General features: G+C 48.2%; 1 protein-coding gene across 6 annotated transcripts in view; it reads right to left on the bottom strand.

Annotated features, from left to right (window-relative positions):
• The window catches only part of NRP2 (neuropilin 2), a 118303-nt gene that overhangs the window by 38996 nt on the left and 52181 nt on the right, over positions 1-27126 (bottom strand). For all 6 annotated transcript variants that reach the window (XM_084778920.1, XM_084778924.1, XM_084778922.1 and 3 more), the window contains exons 8-12: positions 19308-19452; positions 17264-17613; positions 15249-15393; positions 11065-11181; positions 7949-8089 (exon numbers count right to left, since the gene is read on the bottom strand). In XM_084778920.1, the coding sequence (XP_084635046.1) occupies positions 7949-8089; positions 11065-11181; positions 15249-15393; positions 17264-17613; positions 19308-19452 (898 nt within the window). The remainder of the gene's footprint in view (positions 1-7948; positions 8090-11064; positions 11182-15248; positions 15394-17263; positions 17614-19307; positions 19453-27126) is intronic.

Raw genomic sequence — 27126 nt, 5'->3', positions numbered from 1 at the left:
CCCCCAACCCCCCGCAAACCTGCTCCAAGCTTATTTTCTCCATTTTAAGAAAGGAAACCAAGGCTCAGAGCTGTGAGGTCATGTTTCCAAGACCAAGGCTACAGAGTGAGAAGGGTCTGATCAGGGCTCAGATGGAGCGGAGGAAACTGGCTGGCTCCTTGTCCCCTGAGGTGGAGTCCTAGCCGGACTCCTGTGAAAGCCTTAGTCTTTCCCTCTGCAGAGTAGATAGAATGGTGGGACCACTTCATAGAGTTGTAAGAATAAGCCCTGTAAAGCACTTTGCATGGTAACAGGGATATAGTAAGGGCTCCGCTGAGCTACTGATGCCACTCCACACACTGCCTTTAAGACAGGCCAAAGACCACCTTAACCCGGAGGAAAGCCAGTGAAAGATGCATAAAGGAGTAGAATTTAACCTGGGAAGGGTATAGGCATCCTTTGAAATAAGACACTGCCTCCACCCCAGGAACCAGCCAACTCCCAGCTGTCCATCATGCCCCAACTCAGTACTTGCCTTCTGTGCCAATCTACAGAAGATGAAATAAAAGGTGAAACTGTCTTGGATCTTGCATGGGACCCCATGTGATCACTAGCGAGGACCAGGGGACGGAACGCAGAAACATTCTGACACCATGCCATCCGCCCTTCCCTTCATCAGAACGAGCCTCCGTGGACCACACTGGCAATGTTTTCTCCAGGCCACAACCCCAGCTGACAAGACCATCTCAAATTCAGTTTAACACCTTCCTGCTGTCCTGTGGCCACATTTCTTCCATTGGTCCCTCATGGAATACAACTAATTTCTGTCCTCTGACTTGGAAGGCTTTTTATTCAAGGGAATGAAGAAGTCCAGGGACCAGGGGAGATGGCTAAGTAGGTAAAAGGTTTGCCTCACAAGCCTGATGACCCAAGTTCAGATCAGGACTGAGGTAAAAACCACGACTCTGTAAACCTACCTGTAGCATACCCCTACAGGGAAAGGAGATGGACAAAGATACAAGACAAAGAAGGGATGCTTCTGGGCTAGCCTGAGGTACACAAGCAGACACAGTCTCAACCAAGATGCAAAGGACTGACATGGAGGGGGCATGAAGAGACAGAGAGAGGCGGGGGAGAAGAGAGGGAGGGAGGGAAGGAGGGAGGGAGGGAGGGAGGGAGGCAGGCAGAAATGAATTAAGATCTTTAGTTTGTGCTTCCTTGGGAAACACAACCCTAGTGCCTTTGAATGTTTCCTTTCTACATCTTTGTGTATGAAGTAGGTCTTCACTGACCCTTTTTTGGAGCCAAGTGCTGACCTTCACAGTCCTGACATTTATACAAGATAATGGAGCTTGACTGTTTTCTGAAAGAGAAGATTCTCCTGGAGTATCCCAGCTTGTGGCTTACCACTGCTAGATACTAGGAAAGTTCGAGTGCACCGTGGCTGATAGAAAGAAGGCTTGGCACGGCTCAGGGGTAGCATTGCTTTACGAAAACCATTGATTCCTAGGAAGAAACCCTTCGGACTGTCAAGAGGTTGCCCTACTATGACAACTTGCCATCTAAGGCCCAGCCCTGCCTGCTGGAATCTGCCTTCTTGTTCCGTGGCTGATGGCTAGGATACTGGCCATGGATAGCTTCCAACAAAAAGACAATGGAAAGGAAATATTCTGCTGAAAGAGAACGAAGAAATAGTGTCCTCAAGATACAGTCCCTTGTCCTCCTGGACCTGACATATTTAGGAGGCATTTTGCTATATCCTTGACTCCAAAACGTCTGTTGTTGCCAATGATACAGAGAAAACAATCATAGGGGAACGAACAACACAAGTTCAAAAGGGCAGAGAGGAAATGCTGGGGACAGGGTCGCTACGGCGTTTCGCCTGATGCTGTCTCTCGAAGGGTCTCTTGATATTTCACCTGTCGATTTATGGTCCCATCTGCCTTCAGCTGCCTGTGTGTCCTGTGGACACGTGACTGGGGCTGGCCCAATCGCACGGGATTCAATTGTGTCTACTCCCCTTTAACTAACCCTAAAATAAATCACCAGCTTGATCCTCCTGGCTATTGCAAAGCCAAACACGCCATCTGTCCCTCACACACATCTCCTGGCTAGCATATTGCCCTCCTACTAGAACAACCATCTGAAAGAATATTTAGTGCGGCAGGAGATGGAGTCTCCTAGTATAGGTCATACCTAAAACGTGAGTCATCGCCTCAGCTGGCCTCCCAAGGTCAGTCTATCTCTACTAAGGTCCTCAAATTAACAGCCAGTTAAGGGAAACATTGACTTTGGATGAACTCAGCAGGATGTTTTCAAGGTTTATGCTAGAACATTCTGTGGGCATTTAAGGTTTTGGCCGGGCCAGTTTTTTTTTTTTTTTTAGTTTTTTTTAGTTTTTTTTTTTTTTTTTTTTATGTGTCAGCTTCCACATAAAGTTCTGCTATCTATATAGTTGTCTTCTCATTTTGCCCCTTCCTGATCACCTTAGTCTCTTGTGATTTTCAGAAAAGGGTATAACAACTTCTCTCCGTTGCCCTCTTTCCCACAAAGCCAGGGATGTTTTCTTCTCATCTTACAAGAGACTCTCCGCTCTTTCCTTTTCTAGTTGAAATTATCCCTTGACTACTGCCTGCTTTTAGCTCAGCTCTCGCTGCCCTTTAATTATCTGTCATGGTCCACAGCCCTGGTTTTCTGTCTTTGTATGTGTAAGGGCTACGCCCTGCCCTGGCTAAACCACAGCAATCTTTTCCTGAAGGTGATGCAATCTGAGGCAGTGGGTCTGGACCCCTGGGCGGGTTGTCAAATGAGCCTTTCACATGAGCTATCCCGCATATCAGACATTTACATTCCGACATACCAGTACCAAATTCACAGTAATGACATAGCAACACAAATCGTTTTATGGTTGGGGGACACCACAACATGAGGAGGAACTGTAGGAAAGGTTGGCAGCGTGAGGAAGGCTAAGAGCCATCGATCCGAGGCTGTGGGGATTCCAAAATGTCACCTGATCTTTTGAGCTCAGAGACGGGTTTTTAAATTCAGAGTTGCTGCTAGCTTACTGTCAAAAATCACGCCCATCGTAAGTGCATCCATCAATCAGGGCTCTGGTCGCTCACTCTGCTGGAGTTCATCAGCAACCAAGTCTTCATCAAAACAACCCCAGTGAGAGGTTCACGGGGTCTTCTCCTTACATTGGAAGGGACAGCTGACATGTGTAAGACCTGAACGGGTAGATTCTTGCCTTACTCTCACCTGAGCTTTCCTTTGAGCCCTGGGTAAAGCCACGGTTGTCTCAATCCCTTCCATAAGCCGGCCAAAGCTCCCTTCACAATGGTGTCCTAGGCCAAGCAGGCTTTGCCTGTTATCTCAAGATGCTTTCATGGCTTTTAGTTACTGAAGTAAGGGAAAGTTGTAATCACACTTCACAAGGTCAGTCAGTGTGTAAAAGGGCACTCACACGAATTCCAGCATTCCAGAGGGAAGGAGCACACATTCCAGATTGCACTTGGGTCGCCATCAGGAGGCTGCCTGGGCAGAGTCCTGTTTATCTCTGGCCTTATCTCTTCCTCCTCTTCCTTCTTCCTCCCCCCCTCAGTGGTACTAGGGACTCAACTCCTTGGCGATAAGCAAACACTCTGCCACTAGCTCTACCCTCAGCTCTCTGTTTTCTTTTTCTTTTGAGGCAGAGTCTTGCTAAGTTGCCTAAGCTGGTCATGAACTCATGCCATAGCCCAGGCAGGCCTTAAACTTTCAATCCTCCTGCCTCAGTCTCTCAAGTAGCTGAGATTACATGCTAGCACCATGAGGCCCGGGTCTTACCTTATTCTCTACAATTATAATGGCCTTAACGCTAGCAAGTATCAATACTATTGGCATTACTGTTTGCTTAGGATACTATTTCTGAGTGACTGCGAATAGTCCTTTGTGTTTTGGTCCTTGTTATTTTCCTGCAGTTGCCGAAGGAGATACAGTGGCATGCACAGGAAAATCAAAATAGCAGCCCCAGAACTACAAGCTTGTCCAGCACGGGCTCAGGCAAATCCATCTCCCTAACTCCTTGTTTCTTGGTTTTCACTAAACCAAGCTACAGAAGCATCAGCAAGGATTGGGAGCTTGCTCTCCTGCTCATGCCCAAACATGCTAAAGCAGTGTTGTCTACTACAGTGGCCCCTGTATCCATGAAATAGGACCAGTGCCACAGCAGAACTGAACCATTTAGCTGAAACAGTTTTAACTCATTAAAATTATATTAGAAATAACCACAAACCCCTGGGGCTGTCTGTGTGCTTTAGCATACTGCCCCAAGTCTGCCTAGCAAACTATGACGTCATTACCTGCCTGCCACTAGGTGTGCCCAGCATGTAAGAAGGGCAAACTCACCTCATCTCCTCCTCTTGCTCCTCTCTTACCGTTCTTGCCTCTCTTGCTCCTCTCTTTCTCTTCTTTTGTCTTCCTCTCTTATTCTATCTGTCTGTCTGTCTGTCTGTCTGTCTGTCTGTCTGTCTCTCCTTGGGGTCCCCTTCCCCTCTTCCTATTCTCCCACGTTTCTATAATAAACTTCTCCATATCGTATCTGTTGCCTGGCATCTTATTTTTTTTATTTAATAGGGGGTTCCTTACCCAACACTGGAGAGCTGGATCCCAGGTCCACCTATTATCTCCCTTAAAGACCCAAGGCTGGTCATTCTAGGGACTCTGTCTATGATCAAAGCATGGGAGTATGTCTGTAGAAAACATGCCTGCTCTACTAACAATGACCCTGTGTCACTGTAGCTTCAGAGGGAGGGTGCAGCGGGGCTCCTCTGCTACCACCAGGGGTCACTGAAAATGGAACACAGTCCCTGGCTGTGTGTGTTGGGGGTGGGTGGGTGGGGGGGATGGCATTGGTATGAACACACTCTAGGCAGCTCAGCCACAAGAGCTAAAAAAAGAAATTCTGAGTGGCTTGAAAGGACGATGTTGAAAAACAAAAACAGTGGAATGAAACCAGTGGGTGTCTTGTCAGCCTGGAGCAACCATTACCACTAGCCAAAGGAACAGAACTAATTGCTGACTTAAAAGGGAGCAGAAAAAAGGAAAGAAAACATGAGAAAACAACTCAATCAGAAAATATCTAAGCAATGTAAGTAGTTTCCATGGACACTTGTGATCAACTGCCTGTGCTGTATTTCAACATGGCCATCTCGTCCCTGCCTCACATCCTTGGCGGTTGACTGAGATACCTCCTTCCTAAAATTTAACGACTCTGTGTGTGTGTACTTACTTACTAAGGGGATGAAACGTGTTGCATACTTCTGGAGAACAATGGTGCTGCTCTCTTTGTGGAAAGGCAAAGTAGGGTGACACAGTGGCTTTCAGGTTTGCGGCCAGGCGCCAGCCATTCGGCACCCATTAGCTTTCTCCAGGCCCTGTGCCCAGCACAGCTGCTTCCTTTCTTCCCACTGCTTCCCTCAGGGCCCCAACTTTTTTTTTTTGTAAGAACAAGAAGGGACCACCCCAAACAGAAAGGGCGTCTGTCTTCTGCTTGCAGTATGATTTGGAATTTCGTAAGCAGGACAATGGGAAATAGAGAAGATTTTTTTTTTTTAAATCATCCGAGGTTAAAGGGAAGGGCTCTGATAATATTATGATTTTGTTTCCTGGAGTCAGGTTACAAGTGTCGCTTTCCCAAACTGCTGTGATTCCTCTGGAAAAGGAAAGTAGTTCTTTTCCTTCTTGGTGTCGTAAGGCAGGAACAGCATTAAACCCAACAGGGCCCTAATTTTCTTTCTGTCCTCATCTATTCAGCCAAAGGTTGGAATTCTGCCCGCTTCCCTAACCTGCTCTGAAAAGTGCCGCCCCCCCCCATCTCACCGCCCCCCCCCCCCCAACGCCCAACTGCAGAGTATAGCGAATCAAAGACAAAGACTACCATTTCTAACCAGCAGCAAGGGTCAAGGGACAAGGCATTCAGGTGGTGGGGTGGGGGTGGGGTGCCAAGGGCGGGAGTTGGGGGTTGTCTGAACAAGGTGGGTAGAGGCACAGGACAACAGGTTATATGGCAGAGAGGAAATGACAGAAGCTCTACCAGAACTGCCACGTGCTGCACACTGGTGGCCCCGTAGTCTAGGTGGGGCTCGCCTCAGACACCCTCAGAGGAAACCTTCTCAGAAGCATAGAGAAGGGAGGCCAGAGGATTAGAAAGGGCTAAAAGTGGACCCTGGATGAGAGATGACGAATTCTCCCATCCCATGGAGAGCCCAAGTGTACAACGCATTACTTCCAGTGCCTCCGAGAAGCCGCACCTTAGGAAGGCCCCTTTCTACCTCTCATTCAGATGGAACGTAGACGTGCGCACACATTCACGTAGCGCACTCACCTTTCTTACATTCAGATAAAGATGGGGGCTGGGACAAAGCACTGATTAATTGGACCCAGTCTCAAAGGAGAGGAAATGAAATGAAAAATCCAGGCTGGGTTATAAAAATAAGTATTTTTTTTTCCCCTCCCAACGTGCAGGAGGCTCATTATATTAATTAAGCATTATTGTGGAGAGGGGGAGGGGGAGGGGGGGTTAGAGCTGGGACTGGGGTAAGTGCTCCCTCCTGTGCCTGAGGCTGTGGTGATCTTCTGATAGGAGTCTCTCTGAGCCAGCACTCAAAGGCTGAAGAGATAAACACTTGAAATACGGAAATGTTTTTCTTCAGAGCAGATGCTGTGACCCTCTGGGAAAGCAAGTGTGGGCTACAGCAGGAGGGTGGCCCCAAGTGTTCTCCTAGAGCTTACCCTCCCACCTGACCCCGACCCCCACCCCAGAACTCCTGGGGACCAGAGGCACCATCAGCACTTGGGTGAAGGCAGCTCTGAAGGAGCCAGGAAGAGGAAAGCCCCTCCCCTTCTCAGTTCTAGCCTTTCCCAGTGCACTCTACCAACATTTAGCCTGCTAAATTTCCAGAATTTTCTCTTTTCTCTCAAAGTCTTAGTTATGGGCATCTGAGGTCTGGGCAGGTGGTATATGAAAACTGAAAGCTAACGAGAGTGTTTTGGACCAGTGTGTTCTGGCTTGTGAGGGCCACTTGTTAAATTTCCTGAAACTTTACAAGCCAGTTAAGTACAATCATTATTAAAAATTAAATTACAGAAAGCCGTCTTAAATATATATTAAAAAGGAAAATAATAAACACCCCCAACTCAACATTTCCTAATGGTTTCAGTATACTCTGTTCCAGAGGTGATGTGCGCTCCTTGTATCTGCACAATGGAAAAACACTGGCCCAGCCCTTCTCCAGCTCCACAACTGTGACAGCAGGTGACAGCAGAGCCAGCAGGTAGCTATTGCTCCTCCTTGTTCACATGGGCTAAAAGCAGTGTCAGGATGGGCTTCTGAGATCTGGCTCTTTGGGGGCCAAAAGATGGCATAAAGATATGCCAAGGCCTGACAGTAAGTCTTCTTTATAGGCCAAGTGTCTGGCTCTTTGTTAAGACACACCCGTGGGCATCACATCCGTGCTGTCACGCCCTGTGCACGGCAGCATTTCAGCCCTTGGCCTCGACTGACTCCAGGAACGGTGGTACCCACAGAACTATGAGTCAGAATTAAGGCCAGCGGTTTCCCAGTGAACAACCTTGGAAACAATGCCTACCTTTGTTGTTGACAAGAGGCTATGTGCCAGTAGTAGCCAGTGCTGGCAAGGTGAACAAGAAGGCATTAGTGGACTCTGCCCATCTCCTAAGGACCTCCCAATGGCTTCTTCTTTCTCTCGTTTATCATGGTTTCCCTTTCTCCCTCGCCACCTCAAGCTGTGTTGAGATTCTGAGTGGGCTAGGGACCATCCAGTGTGTGTGCTGATGTCTGTAGTGGCTTGAGGCTAAAGAGCAGAGAATTGCTCTGTGGCGGGGAAGTTCTGAAGCTTGCAAAGGAGTCGGGACAAAAACATGTGCGGGCTGGCCTTCCGTGTTTCATAGGCTGCCTCAACTGCCTTACCTGGAAACGTTCGGTCATTGGGGTTGGCACTGCTGATCCAGGTGCTCCTGAGCCACTTGGCATGGTCGTACATCCAACCACAGGGCTCTTCGGGGAAATCAAAATTGCAGTTGAATCCTGAAGGGAGTTGCAAATCTTTGTCTAAAAGGAAAAGAAAAGTAACCAAAGAGGCAGGCAAATGACCCGGCTCCAGAGAGCAGCCACAGCGGGGTTATTTCAATGGCTGGCAAGGGCTAACTAAGCATGAGGTGGAGAGAGAAGGGGTCCCTTTCCTCATTCACCTCACTCGTCTTGGCGATCGCTGACTTTCGGGTCAGGCTTTGGTCTCATCCTTCCCAGGCACGAAAGCCAAGTCTGCCAGTGGTTCCCATAGTAAGGAATTATAAACGAGGCCACCAAATGGCTCCGGGCTCTAATCAGCTTCTTCTCTCTTTTACCTCAGAGAGCAGACAAATGTGAAAATTGCTGTTCCCTAAATGCCAGAGAAGAATGTCTCCCCAGTGCCTCGGTGGAAGGATTATCCCATCTCCTGCCAGCCTGGCTCTCAGAAGGGATGGGGCAGCCCATTAGCGCCCAGAGAGACCCAAGTGCCAGGGAACTTCTGGCTGATGCAAAGAAAGTGTCCTCAGAAACAAGGCTGGCTTGTTTGTTGTTTGCTGTCCTTCACCTCTTCAGGACACATGCCTTATTTCAGAGGGCTGGTATAGAGTGGCACGGTCGAGTGGGCAATCTGACATGTTAAGAGTGAAAACAAAGGGGTCGCCACCCTTGGAGTTGCCCAGCTCAGTGCTGAGTAAGATAGGGACAACTTTTGTAGGCCAGGCCTGGTGGCTCAGCTCTGTAACCCCCGTTCCCCTGGAGTGCGTTCTGCAGAGCTCCTGTAGAACACATTCTCCACAAATCTCTTAAAAAGTGACCAATAGTGGCTCCCCCTCTCTACTTTGGCACTTTACCTAAGTGAGCCCAAAGGTGGAACAAAGTGGGTTTTCTCTGGGGTTCCACCCACATCTAAAAACCCGGTATGAGCTAATGCTAATCTTGGAATTACACGGGGGGTGGTGCAGAGGTGTGGGAAAAGCGAAAATGGGAAGTTAAGCTTGGACAGAGACAGAGGAAAAGGCTTGGCAATGCTGGTAACTGGGAGGAAGTGTGGGAGGAAGTGTGGGAGGAAGTGTGGGAGGAAGTGGGGTCTTTAGCCTTCCCACTTCCCTCCCCAAGTTCCCTGAGAGAAATGTCCATGGAGAAGGTTCCGAATTCTGGCTAAAATGTGTGCAAGCAACAGCAGCTGGGTAGAACCAAACTGCCCACCCTGGGGTGGAGGAAGCTTGTCTTTAGAGGGCACTGCTGACCTCAGCAGCAGGATGAAATTGCCAGCCGACCCTCCTTGTGCGCCCTCTTCCCAAGAGGGAGCAGTCAGTGTTTGCCCACCCTTAGCCAAAGTCAGCTGGAGTGGAAAGGGAACACATGGGACCCATCACAGACGCACCAACCTGCGGCTGGGAAAGTCAGTCTTTAGCCCTTACCATCCCCTTCTCTCCGCAATTTCTGCATGTCTATTTTTCCATTCAAAAAATACAAAGTAATTCAATATACCATAATTCCCCTGTAATGTTTATATGCATACTATATCTCAGGAACCAAATTCCACAAAAAGATCTTTTACCGAAAAGAAGGGAGGGACCATCAAAGAAACCTCAAATCAAACAAACCGCTGTAAACGGTAAAATTATATTAAAAATAAACGTCTGAAAGGCTGCAGCAGAACCCTTAAATTTTCCTTTGGATTGCAGTTTAGATAGAGTCCCCACTCCAGGCCTCCTGACACGCTAACTCTGTGAGGCTGGTGCCACACATTAACTCCCTGTGCGTTTCATTTTCAGCTCTCTGTCTCAGACATGCCTTGGAAGATTCTCCACTTCTCATTATGAAACTAAAACAAGTTCATTGAAATTTCAAGATTCTGCACTCAACTAATCCTGACTAACAGTGTCCCCTACCCACACAGTATACCAAAGGACACTCCCCAAAGCATGTGCATTGAATTATCGTTTTTTTAGTCCCACAACTTCAGCATTAGTTTTTTTGGCTTTCATCCCATTCTTCTTAAGGGCTATTTGGTTTGGTTTGGTTTGGTTTTTTTTTTTTTTGAGCCATCCACACCATCCAGGCAGTTTCCCATGTTGCCCTCTGGCTACGAGCAGGTTCCACGCTTTCAGCAGCTATCTACGTCTTTACGTGCCTTATCAGGCCTCTTTGCCAATCTTTTCTCATTTTGTTTAATCAACATTTAATAACGACCAGTAATTTGCTGTAAATTGAGGCTGTCAAACTGAAAAGTCCAGGCTAAGGTGCCAGGTGTTGTAAAAGCAGTGGCTGCTTAGGAGTGTCCAAATACATGGTGACCTGAACAACAGGACTGGAAACAAGACTTGGTTTTGGGATCTTTCTAATTACTGACTTTATCTAGCTTGGATATCTTTGGAAGATAAAATGAGGGGAATGCAGATTTCCCATGTGAAGAGATGGTCCAAAAATTAGAATCCTTGGGGTTTCGCAGCACTGGATGAGGACTCCCACATCCTGCCTGTGTGCTCTTTGCAGATATGACATGCAGTCTGGAAGAATTATCCCTGGTACACTTTCATAAACCAAGGTTATAGCAAGACACAGGGAAGTGCAATGGATCCTGGATAATTGATGAACTGACTTGGCAATTAGAGTCAAGGACTACCAAACCCCAGAAAGGGGGCAAGGTGAGGGAAAGACACCAGGTCTTCATACGATTGTACCACAGAGGCACATTCTAACAGGAAAAGCTGTCATTGCTATTAATTAATTTTAAAAATGCTGGGCATGGTTTTCCTTTAACTAAAGAAGATTGTGAGGACTCAGGCTCCTTATCTTAACAGTAGATTTGTATTTGTATTGTTGTTACAATATCTGAGTATTTCTAGCAGCCACTGCCTTGGGCCTCTGAGTATATTTGTGTGCCCTCAAGTCCTCTTCTAAGTTCATGTGGACCTCTAACCCAAGGAACCCCAAGTTCTCACTTGTCATCTGCCTGGCCCATGCTCATTATACCCCAGAGGCAATATGATGAACATGCCAGTCCTTACCATCCTCAAAGCTGCAGTTTTCTCCACACTCCGTGGCATCCTCGTCCATGGAATAAGGGGTGGTGGTCTCTTCACTCTTTACGGTGGGTCCCAGTGTCTCCACCGTGGGCTTTGAGTCTGTGTGAAGGTGAAGGGAGAAAAGAAAATTGCTGCAGTAGGCTGCACTCCAACCCAGCAGGGGAAGATGCCAAAGCAGAGTCTTCTTTCTAGGGCTGGGCTTGTGAGGAGGAACAGGAAGGTGCACAGATGTGCACAGAACCCTAAATTCACCAGAATGCCCAAAGAAGTTGCAAGAGGCATGGACAGAAACCCCACATGGGAGCCTGTTAGGGAAGCCCCAACATGGCAACCATGGTGTGGGGTGGGGTGGGTGATGTTGACTCCCAAAGTAGAGCTGAATCACATTGGGTATTCTGTTAAGAGGGCAGGGTGGTAGAGCACACAATCAAAGTGAATGCCGCCCACCAAAACCGACAGAAACAACTCCATGCATGATGAAGTGTGTTTCTGTTCCGTGGGAAATGGGCCCCCAGTGCTCTGTCTCTTCGTGGCTGGTGGTGGGGTCTCAGTGCTCGGTCCTGCTTTCTCAAAACACACCCTTTCCCTATGCTAGACAGGGTCTGTTCGGAATCAGACCTAACTCTATAAAACAATCTGGCCCGCAGGGCCCACCTACAATAATATAATCAGAAGTACTTGTTACCAAAGTTGCGTGTAAGTGAAACGGCAGCTTGGAAAGCCTGAGCCCAGACTCCGTGTCAGTGTTTCCTGGACACGGACAGATGGGAACGTGTAATCTGGGCTTTGCCTCCTGGCCAAGGTATTGGCAAATTAAAACACCCGATCGATACAGCTACCATTCTGTGAGGAAGGTGACTACGGCTGGAAGAGTCAGGCAGTGGTGGAGATAGTGACCGTGGACAAAAGAGCCACCCAGACACCATGACTTGATTCAACAGGCAGAGGCCCAGAGAGCAGATAGCCTAGTCCAGCTAGTTCTTCCAACCTCCCCGCTCACCCTCCCCACACCCCACACCCCCCAACCCCCCACCCCCCCACCCCCGCCCCGCACACCTCTCCCCCAGGCAGGAAAGCCTACTATCCCTTAGTAAAATCTTCAGGCTCACAAATGTTGGCAACTTATAAGAAATGTTACAATAAGAAGCACTAGGTCACACCACGCTATGGGCAGTCGGTTTTCACCTGGGCCAGGTAGGTGATTCATTCATTCGTTTGTTTCCTCACTCAACCACTCAGCCATCAACTATTTGGGGAATGAATGAGGTTGTGAGTCAGGCCCTGGGTGGGGTGGGAAAGGTTCTGGAAAGCTCTGTGTTGTGGAGTGTGGTATATGCCGGAGCGGCCTTCTACCAAGATGCCCTGGAGACCTGAGGTCTTTGTCTCTCTCCCATCTCTGTACATGCCACTTTTGCACTATAGCACGTGGTTAGGTGCCTTTGTGGGGGCACCCTCCAGGATACCACTTAATAAAGCCAGGAGCTGGGGAAATAGGTAAATATGCTGAAAAGTGCTTTCACGGTCGACTTCCCACCTTTCTGCTATTAAACGCTGCGTGCATAACCTTTCCTGTTTCCCATTGTCGTGTCTGCCTTTTGCTCAAAGTAAATAACAAATAACCTCGAAGCGTCCTAATTTGTGAGTTTGTCACTGTGCCACTGAATCACAAACTCAATTGTAAAGCCAACTATGGGTGGCAAGGCAAGAAGTAATCATTAGAAACCTAAACAAACTGGCGAACAGGTAAAGCCGGCCCCTCAAATTATGCAGCTGACCGGGTTCAACCCAGCCCTTTAGTCTTTCTGTTACCCTTTTTGGGGAAGGGGAAAAAAAAGTGACCCAAGGGCTCGTTTGCACACAAAAATGGAAAATTTAAAAACAAGAAGAATATGCACTAAAAATTGGAAGTTTGAGGCAAAGCTCGTCAGTTTGGTGGGAGGAGATAAAGTAAAGCCCGGGGCCTATGAGGTGACAAGAGGGCAGGGTGTTGTGAGTGAAAGTGAAGAAACAGGAGACTGGCCTCTGTGCCCACTGTTTGTACTGGGAGCTCCGAGGTAACTGCTCACTAAACAGCAGCGTTTCTCCAAAATGAAAACCAGATGTCAGAGACTTCAAAGACAACGGAGGAGGCTGGGCAGAGGCTAACACGCCTCAACTCTGATCTTCCAAGAGCAGGCCTGGGCTTTGAAATGAGAAACCTGTTGCTGTCACCAGGGCAATTTGGGGCAGGTTGGGGCTGGAGGGACAAAGAGGGGAAGAGGATGTTCGCAACACTGTCCAGCTGGCCAGAAAGCAAGGCCAGCGTGGGAGACGGGTGGCACAGAAGGAAAAGGGGCCAGAGGGAAGTGTGACTTGGCCCTCAGCCGGCTGGATGACCTTCCTGGGACTCAGTTTCCCAGTCTGTGAAAGGGCAGTAGGGTTATTTCTGTGGTTTGGTTTTGAACCGTGTATCACACTCATTGGTAGGTCATGGAATCGATTTAAGGGACTCTAACAGCTTTTTAGGCGTCTGAGCTAATCGTAATCCTTCAGGGTGTGCTCACCTAGTAAGGTTGAGCGCCGCCTGGGGATCCCCTCCTTCAGTTACATTTGCCTATAATCAGCTTGCCAGGGTAGGGCAGCAGTCTAAATACTCCTCACCATTCCTGTGCGCCATTCTCACTGCAGCTGCAGGGCCTTGAGATAGACCAATGCCATCCCCTCTTACTGGGTAAGAGATGAAGTCATGTGGCCGAGGTTCTACACCTAGTGATGGGAACGACTTGAACTTAGCAATCTTTCTGGAGTCTAGGAACTTCCCTGTATGCACACGTATGTGTGCTTGCATGCCAACGAAAGGAGCTGAGATTCAGTTTAATGTGAGGTACAGGGTCAAATGTGTTTGGAATCCACTAGCTTAGAAGCTTCTGGATCCTCTGTAGCTCTAAGGCCCGAACCTCAGACGGGTAAATGAAAAAACTAATTATATCTGAGCTGGGCCTTTAGTATATCGCCGAGGCACAGTTGACACACATTCAGGCTTTAGGGAACTGATTTACCCCTAACAAGTGTGTGTGTCAGCATTACCATTACAAATGTGTAATGGGGGATGGGGGGAAGGGCAGCGCACTGTGCCTCCCTACTAGTATGAATTCCATGGGGCTGTCTTCACTTCCATGCCTAGAGGTGAACTTGGGCCCCCATTCTTGCCTGCACGCCCGCCCAGGATGCCTCTGTGCCCTTGTAGCCCTCACACAGGCAACACTTTTCTCCCTGGGAGCCAAAGGCACTTCTCTGACATGCTCTTATTAATCCTTCATGCCACCCTGCTGCCTGAGCCAGTGACAGGCACAGCAGACAGGAAAATGGGGCTACCTGGGGCTCTGGTAGGGAGGGGCAAGAGAACACAATCTGCTGGAGGCTCCTGCTGGCGCTGGGTGGGGCCTCAGGGTGGGGCCCCCTGAGGCTCCAGGTGACTCCCCAAAGCTCATTTTGACAGGCTGTGCCAGCTCTACGGAAGAAGTAGAGCCAGTGGCCAGAGGCAAGGTGGGGCCTGACTCGGATAGGTACCAGCTTCCTCTCTCAGCAACCAGCAAGCAGGAGGGTTAGCTCTGGGGCCTCACCCTCACAGGGAGAATTCACAGAGGCACTTGCCCGAGGCCTGTGCCACTGGGTAGGGCAGGAAGGAGCAGGACCATGGATGCATGCTGGGAAGATGCACCCTTGCACCAGTGTCCCTCCTGAGCAAATAAATGCCTTTTTACAGCTGTGGCTTTGAAACGAAAGTGCCTTCTCTGAGCCTCTGACATCTGGAGGCCAGATTCAGACATAAACCGATTACTTTATTATCATGACAGGGTTTTTCTTTCCTAAATCAACAGCCAAAGCCCCCCGCCCTTGGCCTGAAGAGCTGTGGTCTAATTGAATTTGGGTGGGTGGTTATGATTTGTTTTTGAGAGACTCATGTTGAAGAACTGACGTGATCCTTGACAAAGGACAAAATGCTCCCCTTCAGAGATTCCTCCAAGTTCAGAGGTACTCCCAATAATACAACAGACCACCAGGCAGCAGGGATGCGCTGGAGTCTAGCTAGCTTCATGAGGACTGACTGTCCGGGACCTCTGCCCAGGTTACCAAGATCACAAGGCCATCAGATGAGCAAGACACGGAGAGGAAAGCCCGCTTACCTGTCCAGTCACAGCCCAGGACCTCCAGCCTCATCCCAATTCCTGCTGGTGACCACCTCTCTGGGTATACCCGCACATACTGCGCGGGAACTGGATCGAACCTCCGGATGTCGGGGGTGTCGTAGTGCATGTTCCCTTCAAACAGCTGCAGGGAGGCAAGGGGGTTCAGCTCTCATGTGAGACTCCTCCTCCACTTTCCTCTCCCCAGCCACACCCAACCCACAAGTCAACCTCTCCCCAACTGCACCCAACCCACAAGTCAGCTTCAAGGTTGCTTCCTAGGGTAATCCCACCTACGTGAGCTTTATTTCAAACCAAGGTCTTTTGATCATTTGGAAAATCCACGGGGGGACTTGGAAATAAGAAAATCAGGGAGCATTAGAGAGGCCATTGTCAGGGGAGGTCTAAGTTCCAAATGTGATTTAAACTGACCTTGGCCAGAAGGAACGGCAGGCAGGGTTGGCTGTATCTACTATTTTAGATTCCTTGTGTTATATATATATATAGTGTTATATATATATATATAAGTGTTTTCTTTTTCTATGGCTTGGAAGTCTGTATGCATAAGGTATCTGAATAGGATGGAGATACAGTTCAGGTGGTACTATGCTTGACCTGCATGAATGAATACCCTACAGGCTATTCAATCCCTGAGAGTACGGGCACGGAAGGATCCTAATGGCCAACTGTTGCCAGTTTACTGACAGTCTGAAAGACAACTGGCTATTACAAACTGATGGCCTGAGACTGTCTTCTAGACCTTTGTTTATCAGAAGCAATTCTACTGAAAGAAACCTCTCCTAGGTCACCTATGCATAAAATTGCTGACAAAAGTTGAACCTGTGTGGGGCTGACACCCAGAACCACCTCGGGGTCCCTTGCATAGGGAGAAAACAGGTGTTGAGATGGGTGGGTTCAGGAGTTCCTGAGGACCAGCGATCTGTCGGGGCTCAGGATCCATAGTTTTAAAAGCAAGGCTACTGTCTCAGGCAGGGCATGCTCTGAAACTGGCCAAGATCACTTTTGCTTTCAAGAAAAGCCATGGGCATCTGTCGCTGGGGGAACCTGTGGTTCCAGGCTCCGCTCTATTCATTGAAGGTCCTGGTTTCCAAACCCCAAGTCTCCCCAAGCCCTTGGAATTGTGATCTGTCTGGAAGTTCACGTCGGTACTGTGTAACCTCCCATTTAGCCCTGGCCTCTGCATTCTGAACGGAAAGCCCTGCTTATTATAGGGAGGACGCCTCTCCTTCTTAAGGATGCTGCATGCAGGACCAGATAGCCTGGCCTAGCAGGAGAGGAAGCTGAACAGGGGAAAGGCTTAATGCCCTCTCCCCTCTGGGCCTCCTTGCATGCTAGGGTGAAGCTTAGCCTTCTTTACTCTCATGGCTGGGAGGAGGCTGTTCTGGCTCGGACTTCTGCCCCAGCGTAAGATGCTTTTTCTTCCATTCAAACTCAGTGTGAGAGGCAGGGAAGATCTGAGCAATCAAGATTAAGAAAATAGGGAGGCACGCAATGTCCAGAAAAAACAGTTATTTTTGGAAGTATCTCCCAGTTTCTATAGTTTGGCCTCCAACAACCACATCCCCCTTGGGATGTCTGGCCTGTTTCAGGGAAACTTTATCCCGGAGAGGCTGTGGAGAGCACTCAGCTTCATAAGCAGGCTGTGCTGAGCACTGGTTAGGTGTCTGGCTTTTGAAGTCTGACTTTTGGTTTCCGAATCATGGTTTAAGCAGCAACGAACAGTGTGACCGTGGATACAACATAAGCCTCAGTCTAGTGTCTCCAAAACGTGAGTGGCCAAGGAATAGATTTTGTAGAAAGATTATGGGGATTAAGAAGGAGTTTAATTTAAGGACCAGGCCTGGTGCAATACAGTGTCTCTGTTGACGATCGTTTTATTGTGGTGATAGGGTTTGATGATGGCTGCTAGATGGGAAATCATCACCCCGGATCCCTGTACCCCACTTTAACTTCCCTGTTTAGAATGGTATTAGAACTCCCTATGAACGGCCTACCTTTGGTTGCTGAGTCCTGGGGTCCTGGATATATTCCCAGTCCTTGCCGTTTAGGCTGTAGGAGACTTTGAACTTGCGTACAAACGCCCTGGCTTCCATGGCAGTGATGCTGTCTCCTCCGCGGGCTCCCTGGATGATGACACCTTTCACAGTCTTGGGTGTCCCAAGGTCCACCTGAAGCCACTCTTCTCCTGGCTGAGCTTGAGGGTTCCGAGGGAACCAGCCAGAGCGGCTGCTAACCAGGCGGGCTGCACTGGGACTCCAGAGGTACTCTCGGGTGGAGGAGGCAGAGATCTGGGTGTCAGCAATGAGGCCCGAGAGCATGCCCAACATGTTGGAGCAGGGTGCATCTAGGGGAGACAAGGAAGACACTAGAAGTCACTTGTGGCTGAGGCCGGCGAACTATCTAATCATTAAGTCTAATGATTAGAGTCTAATCATTAAGTAGTCAGACCATCAGGTCACATACTTATTTTAATTTCCATCTTGTATAGCAGTGTGACTCTCAGAACCTGAACTTGGACTCCTCGTTTTCTTAGCCAGCTAAGTTTGGTCAAGTGATTTAATCGCTCCACGCGTCAAGCTCCCCAAGTCTAAAAGGGACGCTCTCAGCAGTGGCTACCTGCTGTGAGGACTCTGTCAGTTACCTCAGCGCAGGTCTAGGAATAGTGCCTGGTGTACCTAAGCGCACAGTAGTGGCTGTTAGCTCTCTGGATTTATGGCTCTGGGCAGGGCTTCGGAGGATATGTGTCAGCACCATCCATCCACGACACCAACCCTCACTGACCCTCGCAAGGACAGCGAGTGCAGTGGAGCGCAGGCGTGCGTTGAGTTAGTTCCTGGAAGATCGTTTTGCCTACAAGATGGGCTGGTAGTATCCTGGGTACATGTCCTGGCTCTGTCACCTCCTAGGTGCGTGATGATTTGGGTTAAGCTATTGCTTTCCCGAGTCTAATTTCTTCGCCAGCATCATCTTAGGTGTTAGGAAGAACGGACAGTATAATGTAGAGGAGAGAGTCATGAAAGGTGCGGAGGAGGTGCAGACACGGGGTGCTTGGACCAGCAGGTCAACAAAGCAGCTTGCCTTCCTGGATGCAGTCCAAAGAGCGGAAATGATCAGCCTGTAGCTATAGCCATCCTATTGCGAGTCCAGTCACCATGGTCTCATGGTTACACCATGGAACCAGCTTAGCAAAGGCTCCAGATTCCACTCTGGCACCCGCTACCCTGCAGCCCTTGGGTTTTAGCTCAGGCAAGCACCGTTTCCCCTTCAGACACAGTCCCCACATGCTGTTTCCCGGCTCTCTTGCTACACTGCCAACAGACAAGCGGCGTTCACAAGAGCCGAGTGTGCTTTTCAGCCTTTCTCCGGCAGGTATCGTCTGGTTTGTCTGCGCTCTGACCTCAGTCACTCATCCTCGAGGAGGTTTGCCTTGAGCCAAGCCCTCTGTGGAATACTCCAAGGATCATGAGGCCCTCCCTATTTCTTGATTTTTACATTTGTTTATCTTGCTTGTTACTAATTTTTCCATCCAACTTGCTGGGATGTCTACATCAGAGTGGGTCTGTTGTGGTTCCTGTGTGTCTGTAGTGCCGTGTCTACATCCTGGTCTCTGCATGAGATCATCAGAGAGCACTATTTTGAGGCTCAAGTTACCTAGGTTACTGTGGTACCATAACTTACTGGGGATTTAGTACCTTAACTCTTGGTTTCCTATTGTGTAAGGTGAGGAAAATGACAACACTTAGGCCATTGAGTTGTCCTAAGAATACTAAAAGACAGCACGCTTATGGTAGGATTGGGTATCAAATTAGCATTCAGTACGTTTTAACTAGTATAAACAAGCATGAGCTTAATGACAAACATATTGAATGAATACATGGATGAGTAGATGAAAGGAGTAAGTCCTGTAGGACTTGAGCCTTCGAGCCATCCTTTTGGGAAGGTCACGTGGCACAATCTTACAGGTTCAGAAGTGGGGGAGAAGCCTAGGATACAGTTGTTTCCCCTGTCTCACCCGAAACCCCCCTCCCCCCACCTCACCTGTGACCCGGCAGCCGAAGAGCTCCAGCCGCAGGGCGATGCCCAGGTGCCACGTCTGTGGGCGGATCCTGATGAACCTGGTCAGCAGTGGCACAGGGAGCTTATTCAGCACCACCTCAGTTGCATCGTTGTTAGCTTGAAATATCTGCAACGTAAAGATGCAAAGCAGTTGTCACTGAAACCCCTGTTTATGACGCCAACACGTGGGCACTCATGGAGAGGGGCAGGGAAGCTCTGCGTGCACACCCAGACATCACCAGCGGTTTTGTTGTGCTGGGCTTTTTAGCATCACTGTGAAAAAAAGAAATTTAATTTCTCATCCTGCTCTAACTTGGAAAAAAAAAAGCGAACTTTGCAAAAAGTTTTGGAAGGAGGGAATATTTTGCTTCGGGGCTGAGAGCAAACAGAGGAAGGAGATTTGAAAAAAGAAAACACTTCAGAAGCTCATAAAGAGAGAAAACAGCACATTCGTTATAAGGAGGTGGGTATGTCATCTGTCGGGGCCCCGCAGACCTCACACACTAGCTTGAACTTGACGCTCCCTCTCCCTCACGTTGCAGGCTCTCCGGGACTATGTGCAGGGCATTTTTTAATTGCACAGCACTTCACTGCTGTTTGCTCTAGTTCCCCATTCTGAGTGCGTGAGCGGATGGGGGCTGCCTTCTACCCCGTACCTTCTGTCAGTCAACACTTTTCTCGGTTCTCTCAGCTCTTTGTTGTAGGCTCAAGGTTGTAGACAGCCTCTTAAGAGTTGGGCTTCAGCGTCCTCTCAGCCTAGCCCCGGGTCTGTAATGAAATCCATCCCTGTCCCCAGCTGACCGGGGGCCTCTCTTATGGGAGGAAAGGCTTTTTGGACTAGCTTCTGACCTAACATGGTAGGCATAAGCCCTGGCTTACCAGATGGCCCAAATCAATAACTGCCATATGGACCTCGTGTACTTGTATGTTCTCCATTAAAAATAAGTAGCTAGAGCAAGGATACGCGAGTTTCGTTTGGTTTCCCTGGATAAGGGTGAAAGGAAAAACCAAGCGGCCAACTGTCATTTCTAAATCATGCCTGGTGTAGGTCGAGCATGCACAGGACCTTGTATATGAACTCATGCCCGGTCTCCTCGGACCAGCATTTCCTCCTGCTGTGTTTAGGCCACAGACAGGGACAAGAGGGATGAAAAACTAGTGTATCTGAACACCCATGAAGCCAGGCACTATCAGCACAGCAGCTGAGTACCACACTCACCATCCTTTACTGATGAGGGAACTGAAGCTCAAAGAGCCGTTGTGGTCCATGACGTTCAAGCCTGTGGTTTCCTTCCTTAACTTATATACTTAACTGTATATAAATGCAGGTTTATCGGCATCGGCTCTCAGCTACCATGTGGGGGGGGGGGATGGAAGAAGGAGAGAGAAAGGGGGGGCACACTCAGTGAAAGGAGAGAGAGAGAGAGAGAGAGAGAGAGAGAGAGAGAGAGAGAGAGAGAGAGAGAGAGAGAGAAAGCTCCTAACTCTTATCTCAGCATTCTGGCTGGTGGCTACTATGGTCAACTATCCCGTTGTAGCTTGTAAAGTCACAGACCAGTGGCATGATCTCACAATGAGTTTACAATCCCACTATAGAATGGTTTTTAGGAACAGCGGAGTATCGCATAAGCTTCCAGGCAGTCAACAATGCAGGCTTTTCTTCTCTGTAAACTGCAAACCTTACTACTTGGCAACCCTGAACCTCCTCCCTCCCCCGCCATATTTTCTATTTGCTAAGGCTCACAGACAGCAGTTAAGAACACCCCACAGACAATAGGAGTAAAGGGCAGGAGGCTTCACACCTTCCCTTCCATAACTAAATGAAGTGGGTAAGCAGCTTGCTCCATACAGGAAGGAAGGAAGGAACGAAGGAACGAAGGAAAGAAAGGGATGTCACCAGTCCACTGTGCTTAAACCACAAGATGAAAGCCACCAAATCTGAGAGAAGCCTACTCGACCACCCTGCTCGCTATTCCCTCTTCTCCTTAGCTAGCTGGCCTGTCGTGCGTGCTGCATCCTGAGGCAATTGGTGTCCCTTTCTGTAGCGTCTCTGACAGCAGGGAGAAGGACCACTCCTCCTGCTGGGACTTGATCCTGCCGGCGCTGCCTCTACAGTGACTTCAGACAGGGAGTGAGGAGACCAGGTTAGCCAAGGAAGAGGAAGAACCTGGAAGAAGACATGGCAGAGCCAGCACCTGGCAGAAGACCTGTGAGGAAAACTGCCTGGCCCTTTAAGACCCTAATCTCTGAGTGGAGAACAGGGTTCCAGAAAGACCTAACCTTGCCATTCCCATCTCTTGCTTCCTTCGTGCTGACAACAATTCTACAGCAGTGAGGAAAGGGCTGGAGGATCTGAAACCAAGTAAATGAGATCCATCAGTTTTTCTAGAGTTTAGCAAGCAACAGTGACTTTTTGTTTGTTTTGTTTTGGCAAGGGAGCAGCAAACGAAACACTTGGCTGATTTCGGATGGGTGCTGTGAGCAGTGGGGGCCGCCACCACTGGATGTTCCCTGTGGATGGTGACGGTGACTGTGTGTGGCCTTCATCAGGAGACACTGAGCAGTTCCTATCGGAGGCAGCTTTAGTTGGCACATAAACACATAATTGGAGAGCTGAAAGGATTTGAACTTGCGCACAGCTGCTGATCCACAGCGCGCGCACACACATACCATGCTGGTACCATTTAGAAACACAGCATGTTTTATGTGTTTTTAATATCCAATTTTATCTTCTCTGACCCCCTTCATTTCTCAGCCTTGGCAGATAATTCCAGGAAACTCTTTCTTTCCTTCTCCTCCTCCTCCTCCTCCCTCTGCCCTTTCTGGTACAGGGTCTCATTTTGTAGCCTAAGTTGTCCTGGAATTCATGATGTAGCCTGATTTTGAACTTGGGGATCCTTTTATCTTAGTTTCTTCAGTGCTGGGATTACAGGCACATACCACTGTGCCTGACTCTCGAGGCTCCCTTTTTAAATAAATGGTTGCATAGCTAGAGTATCCTTGGGGGTGAGCAGGGTAATCATTAATGTGTAACATGTGAGCCGTGTGGTGCACACACTCAAATGCACCCTCCAGAGAGAGGTTGGTCTTCCCATGAATACGTGTGACCATGAGCTTTGGATGAAGCCCCTCAAACTCCGCCTCCAGTAGCTTCCATCAGGCAGATGATTGATCTGTGTGTCTCCCATGGAATTCTATTCTGCTGCTTGATTTTGCTCGTTGCTCACCAGTCTCTGGAAGCAAACAATGTCTCTTTTGAGCTTGGGTTCAAATTCATCTTCACATTGCCAAGCTTAGTTCCTCACTGCTTCCTTTTTGGCTTTTGACCTTGTACCCCTGTCCACCCTGCATCCAGATCTCTGCAGAAGAAGCATCATCTTTCTGAAAAAAAAAATTTTTTTTTCTGCATGGTTAGCCCTCTGAGTGTGGCAGTGAGAACAAAACAAACCCTGCCACTTAATCAGGAGCCTGGAGCCAGGCTCTGGTGCTAATTAGCTTGTAAGGTTGGCAAATATCTCTGTCTCTCCCTGGGCCACAGTGTCCTTCACTGTTAAGTGAGGGCCCTCTCTGGCCAGCGGACTCTAAGCCTTTGTCCACAAGAATCTTTATGGTTTGAATTCCTCTAAGAACATCCACTTTGTACAAGGGCACCTGAGTGACCCATTGTCCTTACGACCTAAGTGCTTTTGTGGGCCATTGCTATGGATATTTAATTCACTTCAGACAGTGCCCAGAACACATGGTGAGTGCTCCATTCACAGGCACGATATACCTTGTTGATGTCCTGGGTTCAATAACAGTTCAAATTATTAATAACCGAGAGCAATGAATAACAACGCCTTACTCCTTATGTACTGCTTTTGGCCCAAAGATATCAAAGTACAATTTATGAAAATCCATTTTTAATGAAATATTAAGCAGTTCCTATTTCTCCTGACCCAATAGATTTACAGGGTCTCTATTTTTCTCCCTGCATCTACCCTATTTATAGCTGGTAAATGCTATCATATATTATACATCTTTATGACTTTCTCAATGCTTCTGTGGTTTTAGAATCACCCGTCATACGTTTTTCTGATCAAATTCCCTAAGATGGATTCTTGGCTTCCAGTCTAGGCATCACAAGGTAAGGAGTGGTATGCCTGGGAGACGATGCCAGGAAATTGGTTTTATTCCCTATTCTCTGCCGACTCACTAAATCACTACAGGCAGATCAATAAACCTTAGATACGTTAATTTCTCCTTCAGGAAGATAAAGCCACTAGAAGCTTGCAGGTAGTTACTAGAACCTTCCAGCCCTGATGACCTTCTCCTGTGCCTGAACAATACCCAGGCTAAATGTTGCAGTAGGAACCAAGTCACATGTCATGAATGGGCCTTTGGACACTTGGGAGAGTTCAAGTTCAATTCACTCCTCGTCCCTGCCCGTGGTCACACTAAACCTTGACAGTGAGGTGTTAGAAATGGTGGGAAAAATCAATAGATCGCTCATATATATATATCTTATACTCAGATAGGAACATCGAAGCGCATGATGGAATTTTAACAACTGCTTAAAGAGCTAGAATTGGAAGAGGATATTTATTTTATTCATCTGAAAAGGAAGAGTACTATAGCTACTTTACTACCCAAAGGAGGACCAGGAGTGCGTTCAAGTTGACCCCAGCCCTACGGTGGTCATTGGTTTGATGCGTACATGTATCCTGTTCTTTAAGAAGCTATGTTGAACAAAGAGCTGTCTTCAAGTGCATCTGTGTAAACCAAGTCCAAGAACCAGCTCAGGGTACAAAGTAGCTTGGTAGTCCATTTGGCGCCTCCCTGAGTTCTGAACATAATCCAACATTTTCTGCTTGATTCTTCAGGCCTTTGCCTTATTTTTCAGCGGAACAGAAGCTGAAACACAGCTGCACGGAATAGAGTTCTGATCTGCACCTCTGGGGGAGGGCGAAGCACCTGAGAAGCAAATCGGCTGCTATCCAGCGCCTCGGTTTGGTTGTTATCTGACACCCCGAGGAAAAGACAGTCCATACATATTCACTGGGACCATGACCCCCAGGCTTAGATTTTACGGACTATATAATATAACACAGGAGAAAAAAATCACTTCTTTCATATTAAAAAATACCATCCATCTAGCAACACAGGATCGCTGATAATTTTTAGGTTCCTCTTTTCCCTGTTTCTTATTCATCTCTAGTCTTGGCCACCTCACCTTTGCTGGCCTTCTTTTTTAAAGCACAGGCAGGACCTTTGGCAATGCTAAGAATGGGTACACACTTCCAGACTCCTGGAAGGGAGACGTGCTGCTTACAGGCCTGCAATCCCAGCACTCAGGGAGGCAGAGGCAGGCAGCTAGCTCTCTGTGAGTTTGGGGTCAGCCTGGTCTATAGGGAGAGTTCCAGGACAGCCAAGGATACATAGAGAAACCCTGTCTTAAAACAAACAAACAAACAAACAACAAACAAATAACAACAACAAACCCCCCAAAATCCTGTCCTATGCACTGTTTACCTCTGCTGTTGCACCCATATGCCTGAGATGATATAGATGCTATAGGTCACTGTGCCTGCTTCAAGGACAAAAGAGAAAATTCTGGAAAAGCTGTGGAGCTCTTGAGAGGAGAGGCAGCATTTAGGCCTAATAGCTGGGCAAACTTCCTAAGCGTGGAAGGCCCTTCAGTGGGCAAGCCGCTTTTCACAGGAGTGTGGTGTCCTCTGTGACAAGACCTCCATATGGCTGGACCTACTGTTTACTTCAGTGTGGCTCTCGCCAGCTGACCTCTCTCACCTTCAGGGACTGCAGCAGAAACCATTCTCAAAGATGTTTCTATGCTAGAACCCTGAGGTAGAACTTATGCAGAGAATTTCTTTCTTTAAAATTACTTCTCCCTGTGAGTTCGAGGCCAGCCTGGTCTACAAAGTGAGTCCAGGACAGCCAAGGCTACACAGAGAAACCCTGTCTCAAAAATCAGAAGAGGAAATCTCTCCCCATTAGTAAATGTTTCCTGGCATCCAAAGCTCCCCTTCTCAATGTCTTTGATGCAGGTACTTGAGGAGAGCAGAGCAGGCAGAAAAGGAGAGTGGGGGAAACTGGGAAGCCATGGTCACTTGAGGAAATGCAGCAACTTGTCCTGCTGTGGGACCAAGGGCCTTCCTCCCTCTCTTGCTCTGCTGCCTCACATTTTCTTCCTAAACCAGCCATCGCATCTGCCCATAAAAATAAATGACTAATCAATGAAGGGCTGTACCATTTAATTAATTTGCTGTACCAAACAGGCAAGGTGGAGGGAGGGGCCGTGGCACTAGGGGAAAGTGATGTTAAGGTAACGGGCTTTGTTGTTTCCTCTCCTGTTTGTAAATCATAGTCTTGGCATTTCTCTCCCTTAAAACTTCTCCTTGCTGTAACAAAAAAAAAAAAAAAAAAAAAAAAAAAAAAGTAAAGCAAGCGCGGGAGCGTAGCCAGATGCAGTCCAAACGGATGTGTTCGTGTGTGTGTGTGTGTGTGTGTGTGTGTGTGTGTGTGTGTGTGTGTGTGTAGACATCTATCTATCTATCTATCTATCTATCTATCTATCTATCTAAAAATCTATAATCTATCTATGTGTGTATCTGTCTCTGTGTCTATCATTCCATCTAAGGGAGGGGGAGGGGAGGAATGAAGGAGCTCTTTAATAACCACGTGCTCGTTTGTGACTGTGATGACCTCTGCTCTCCTCCTCCCATACTGTAGGGCTGTTTTTGTCATCAGCCTGCTTCTTTCTGGGGGGGTGGGTGGAGGTGGGCGGGTTGTGCACATCCCCATCTGTGTGTGCCTTGTGGGGCCTCTACATTTAATGCAGGATTATGTTACTCCCATGGAGACACTGAGCCCGGGAACATAGCCTACAAACAGGATTAGGGTTTCAGGATTTGAGACAGGAAAGCATCAGGGAAGAGAGGAGAGGACAGGAGAGGAGAGGAGGACACTTGGGGACTCAGGCTAGAGGAGCAGCTTGAGGAACAGGCTTGGAAAGGAATCATATACACCACCGTTTATGAAAGATGCAGGGAGATGGCCAGAGAGATGGCTCAGAGGCTGAAAGCACTGGCTGCTCTTCCAAAGGTCCTGAGTTCAATTCCCAGCAACCACATGGTAGGGTCACAACCATCTATAATGAGATCTTCTGGTCTGCAGGTGTACATGCAGGTAAAACACTGCATACACAATAAATAAATAAATAAATAAATAAATAAATAAATCTTAAAAAAAAAAGATGCAGGGAGAGACGAACGCACACGCATCATGAGGCATGAGAGGCCTTTACTTCTGAGAGCTTCCTCACACTGATATCTCTGGACTTTCTCTCTCTCTCTTTCTTTCTTTCTTTCTTTCTTTCTTTCTTTCTTTCTTTCTTTCTTTCAAGGCAGTTTCCCAAGTCAGCAGAAGAGAATCACAAACAACCAAACCAAAGAAAAATAAACCAAATCAAACACTGGGACTGAATTCAAACAGCACCCTACTATGCACTGGTCCTTTTCCAGGACCAGTCTACAACCACAGAGCAGGGAACAGGGAGCAACGAAGCCATCAGACGAGAAGGCTTTCTCTCCATGCTGTTCTAGATTCCCTGGAAATGGCCAAAGAACGAGAGTCCCAAAGCCCAGTCACACCAGGCCTTTGTTTCCTTTTCTTTCCCAGAATCTCTGTGCACAGCCTTGGCCTAGGAGCACAGAGAATCCAGCATCAAGGTTGGCAGCGCCAGGGAGGCTGGCCTCAGCTCTGAGATAGTTCAGCACCCAAGGGACCCGGGTGAAGGGACAGG

This window comes from Acomys minous (assembly GCF_964271855.1).
Source record: "Acomys minous genome assembly, chromosome: 4".
Classification (NCBI taxonomy): domain Eukaryota; kingdom Metazoa; phylum Chordata; class Mammalia; order Rodentia; family Muridae; genus Acomys; species Acomys minous.
This window is presented reverse-complemented; position numbering and strand designations above follow the sequence as displayed.